Here is a 4,945-nt window from a genome sequence, read left to right as displayed (position 1 = left end):
TTGCCTCATATAGATTACTGCTGTTTAGTATATCATGGTCTAACTGGTGAACTCAACACTAAACTTCAGAGGCTGGTAAACTGTAGCATACGGTTCATCTTCAATCTTAGGCGTGACGAACATATTACACCGTATAGGCGGAAACTGGGCTGGCTCAGTGTTGAGAACAGAAGGCTTTATTTCCTTGGATGCCTGATGTATCGTACTATTCACATGCGTTCTCCATCATATTTAAGTGATCTCTTTACCCAGCTGGATCCAGCGCTACGGAGATCTGAACGACGTGCCACCTCATCTCAAACATTTAATCTGCCTGCTTATAGAACTGTCACATATAGGAATTCCTTTCACATTTCGTCCATATATTTCTGGCAATCTCTACCGTCTTGCATTACATCGGCATCTTCTCTGGGATCCTTCAAGAGCCTTCTACGGTCTTTTTTACTGGCGTCTGAATATGAGTCGGAGTAGAGTTGAATGGCTTATTGTGTTGTGTACTGATGTAATTTTGATCGGGAGCATTATGTAGTATTAAGTATTCTGTACATATTGTCAATTATTTTCTATATACTAACGTTATATTATAATACATGCGTCAAATAAGCGTTGATTGGATTAGTTGCGTACTGATATAAACTTGATCGAGAGAGCATAATGTAGTGTGAAGTATTCTGTACATATTGTTACGTATTGTTAAGTATTTTATACACATTATCGTCATATTGTAATACATGCGTCAAATAAGTGTTGATGAGATGAGTTCAAACAATTGATTATGAACATGCTTGTCTCCTTTAGTTTTGAACTCACATAATCTTCCGCTTTTTATGTTTAGCTATTGCTTATACTCTTGCTCAGAGTCTTTATGCTTACACTACGTTATATGTATTATGGCTATGTTATGAATTTGCCCTATAGCTTGTGCTTGGGCTTAATAAAGATCATCTATCTATCTATCTATCTATCTCTCTCTCTCTCTCTCTCTTTCTCTCTCAATTGCTTATCGTAATTTACATTAATTTTTATTTAGGAGATATGGTTGCAAAACGTTTTAAGAGTTTGAGAGATACCTTTCAAAAAGAAAGAAAGAAAGTTCTTGCTAATATTCCCTCATCAGGAGCAGGTGTACAAGATGGAAATACGAGATATGAGTCAACATGGGAATACTATAAAGATTTATTGTTCCTTTCAGAACACATTAACAGTAGAACGTATGTATAGTTTTAATATTTATATATTTACATTTTTCTGATAGAGAATATATGATAATAATACACATCTTTTTTTATACTTAAATATATTGAAGTAATTATAAGTATACGCATTTTTATTTTTTAAATATTTACACAGGACAATAAGTAATTATTCAGGACACTCTGACAGTGAATCTGTCTGTCCTGAAACACAATCAGATGACAGTCAGTTTTGGACAAATGAAACAGATTCCTGTACAAACGTTTTAAAAAGGAAAGCAAGCCAGCCGCTTATTTTCATTGAAATGACAGAAGAAAATGAAAGTGCAATACCTGAAAATATTGTTTATAAGGATACTCCGTCTGTCTCTTTGCAATGCACATCCTCCTCAGGTGACAACGAGTCATGTAAGAATTTTATGTTTGTTGCCATATATGTTTACTTTACTATTGTATAAGTATTTGTATTATTTTTGCAGTACTCAGCGACGAATCAAATAAAAATTCTTGTGTTTCACTAGCTGTACTAAAATCATCAGTACCTATTATTGAGGTTCAAAGAGAGACCGAGACATTACCGACAAAAATATCTGGTTCTCAATGTGAAGCATCATATCTGAAAAGTCCCTTACTATTCGAGGAAAAGCGGTAAAATCAATGTTACAGCATAAACATCCAATATCAGATGTGGCGAAAAAGGAGAAAAATGAAGATGTTCTCAAAAGTTGTATACAGCAACTTTCAAAAAGTGCAGCAGAAGTCGCAGCAAAGATAACTCGCCCTACTGAAATAAATACCGAAGAATTACATTTTTTGCAATATTTAATAAAGCACGTGCCAGATGATAAAAAACTGTTATGCATTTCTGACTTTTGTCGTATCGCAGAAATATATAAGAAAGGTGCAAGTCTCCATATTACCGAAGCGATATAAAACTAAATATTGTCTGTATTAACTTTTTATTTTATTACTTTTGTTCTATACATTTAAAGATTTCTATACATTCTATACATTTAAAGTTTATGATTTTGCTAATTTTATTTTTGTGAAAAACGATACGCTTTATTAAAAGATAAACTTTTACTAACAATATATAAAAGCCAAAGATAATATTTTATTTGTTTTTATGAAACTGAGTAAAAGTTTTATATTACTTGTTCTATATGTTTGTTTTATTTTATGTAATACTTTTATGTATTTTTTGATTGCATAAATAAAAAAGAAAAATAATGCAATTGTTGTTTTCTCTCTCAATCCTTTAAATTATAAGATACTTTTATCGTAAGGTTATATTTTATTACATATTTTATTACTCTATCCTATAACTCTGTACTATACTATACTAAAACATTTACTATATAAAATATAACTATTCTTACATTTCTATAATAATATCATTAAGGATCATTTAAAATCAACCCTCTGAATGCAAATCTGTACTGCCAAGGAGCTTCTTGCTCACCAAGTGGAGATACAAAATAATCCCTTATTACATCTCTCTGTTGCGTAGCATTTTTACGAGCATTATTGGCACCTATTCGTGTTAAATCTGTAAAAGTACCTAATTCTGTTTGGTTACGCCAATTACCTAAAATTATGTCGTGATCAAGAGTGTCATGGTCAATCAAATCATATGGACAATACGTTCTTGCATACGGCATCACATGCTGCTCTTCTGCAGTCATGATATAATTGTGCAAACAAACTAATGCTTTAATTATGTCAGTAGCATTGTCGGGGGTGCAACATATAGTTCTTGTTAATATTTGCCAACGAGAAACCAGTATCCCAAAACTATTCTCAATCACTCTTCTAGCTCTGGATAAGCGATAATTAAAAACTCGCTCTGCATCTCCTAAGTCCTTTCTGTTATATGGCCGTAATAAGTACATTTTTAATGGGAAGGCCTCGTCTCCTACAAATACATGATGTATCGGAATATTTGTTTGTGGTAAATTCTTAGGCGGAGGGAGATCAACATATCCACGTTCAAAGTCTGTTCCAAATTTAGACCTACTCCACACACCACCATCACTTATAGATCCTGCAAAAGTAAAAAATAAGAATTATATGAAATTCTCTCAAATGTTAGCAAAGATAAAGAGAAGAATTACTTACCGTATTGACCAACGTCAACCCAAGTAAATTTAAATTGTGCATCACAAGTTGCCATATGAACAATACTAAAATATTGTTTATAATTAAAATATTCTGATCCAGAATTTGGAGGGCAACGTATTTTTATATGTTTCCCGTCTACTGCTCCAACACAGTTAGGAAATTGCCACTTTAAGTAAAATTCCTCAGCCACTTTGGCCCATTTTTCTTGATTCATGTCTGGGAGATATGTAGGATGAAGAGCACTCCATATAGCCTCACACACTTCTGGAATAATTTTATAAGCTGTAGATCTTCCTACCCGGTAGTCCCAAGATTGCGTTCGCACAGCATTCCCATGAGCAAGATAACTATAAAAAATTCGCGATTGACTAATGTATAATGTACAAAGTTTTGTAACATTTTATAAATACACTTACGACAGTGTTAAAGCAATACGTAAACCAGCAGGTAAAGGTTTTCTTATGCAATTTTGAGCATTTGGCAAGAATGGTGACACGAGTTCAACTAACTGCTCGAATTTATGCGGCCACATACGAGTGAATTCGTAAAATTCTTCGTGATCATGATCCTTCATGTACGCGAATATTGTATCATAATGTCCTTCTTTCGACCGGGTTCGATTAATCGGTCGGACCCACCATCGTCTTCGTTTTTTCTTTTCTACGAACTGACACAAACTTAATGCTGCTGTATTTAGTGTCAAGAACAAAAATAACAAATTATGGTCTTGATCCATTTTTCCACAACACAAAGCAACTAGTAAACAGAACTAGTGTACTTGTCTCATATGGATTGACTGACGCGTCTCGCATGGCGTCCTGCGATTTGCGTTGCGAATACGTACTGCGTTTTCTTTGCATCTGCGAACTGCGTCTGGCGCGAATACGTACTGCGTTTTCTTTGCGTCCGCGAACTGCGTCTGGCGTGTTGCGGCCTATGTAGACGGGCCTTTACCTTCCTTTCGCGTTTACGCGCCGCCAAGGCGAACCGCAAGACCGATTTTGACCGCGATTCCACCGCACCGTTCGAATTTCACGCGCTCGTTTTACGATCGGCGAGTCCGTCGCCTGCTCTCGCAGAGGTGCTTCGCCGCTTCCCCGCGGCGCAACATTTCCTGTATACGCGCACCACGGAGGTCATTTTTCGCCCGCGATGATTCGGATTTGCCTAAATTGAGCGGGATGAGTACGTAATCAAAGCGAATGACGCGGTGTGAATTTGCAGATAATCGGCAAAATGGAAAAATGTTTAATTAAATTTTTATTGAAAATAAAACACGTATTTGTTGACTCTTGATAAATTTATAAACGGCACAACACAACGATACCCACCTCCAGGATAGAATATGTAGCTCTCTCTCTCTCTCTCTCTCTCTCTCTCTCTCTCTCTCTCTCTCTCTTTTTCTCCTCTACGTTTCAAGTGTCTACAATATTTTCAACATAAACACTTCATCATCTATGTCACGTTATTTCTCGTGTGCACAACACACATACGCTTGTAATGTAAAATTATGAAAATATACAAATCTTTTGCTCTTCCGAGGCACTCGTATCCAAACACAAGAAGAAGATATGGCGCAATATAATCTCGTGCTATACGTGTTGCGCGTTTGTGTTGTACATCTTTGTAGG

The 4,945-nt window shown here is 35.6% G+C and overlaps 2 protein-coding genes across 2 annotated transcripts; one reads left to right on the top strand and one right to left on the bottom strand.

Annotated features, from left to right (window-relative positions):
- Positions 1 to 1,035: 1,035 nt before the first annotated feature.
- On the top strand, positions 1,036 to 1,845 carry LOC112452330. The gene is made up of 3 exons (XM_025012461.1): positions 1,036 to 1,211; positions 1,351 to 1,601; positions 1,673 to 1,845. Exons 1-3 carry the CDS (start codon positions 1,036 to 1,038, stop codon positions 1,843 to 1,845), a joined length of 600 nt encoding a protein of 199 aa, XP_024868229.1.
- A 1,549-nt stretch (positions 1,846 to 3,394) lies between these two features.
- On the bottom strand, positions 3,395 to 4,266 carry LOC112452329. Its single transcript, XM_025012460.1, has 4 exons — positions 4,159 to 4,266; positions 3,731 to 4,001; positions 3,482 to 3,661; positions 3,395 to 3,404 (listed from the first exon to the last, which is right to left on the bottom strand). The coding sequence occupies exons 1-4, from the start codon at positions 4,172 to 4,174 to the stop codon at positions 3,395 to 3,397; spliced, it is 477 nt and encodes a 158-aa protein (XP_024868228.1). The 5' UTR covers positions 4,175 to 4,266.
- Positions 4,267 to 4,945: the final 679 nt, after the last annotated feature.

This window comes from Temnothorax curvispinosus, unplaced genomic scaffold, assembly GCF_003070985.1.
Source record: "Temnothorax curvispinosus isolate PA1 unplaced genomic scaffold, ASM307098v1 QBEX01003241.1, whole genome shotgun sequence".
Classification (NCBI taxonomy): Eukaryota; Metazoa; Arthropoda; class Insecta; order Hymenoptera; family Formicidae; genus Temnothorax; species Temnothorax curvispinosus.
Note: the sequence above shows the minus strand (reverse complement) of the source record. Positions and strands in the feature narration are given on the sequence as shown.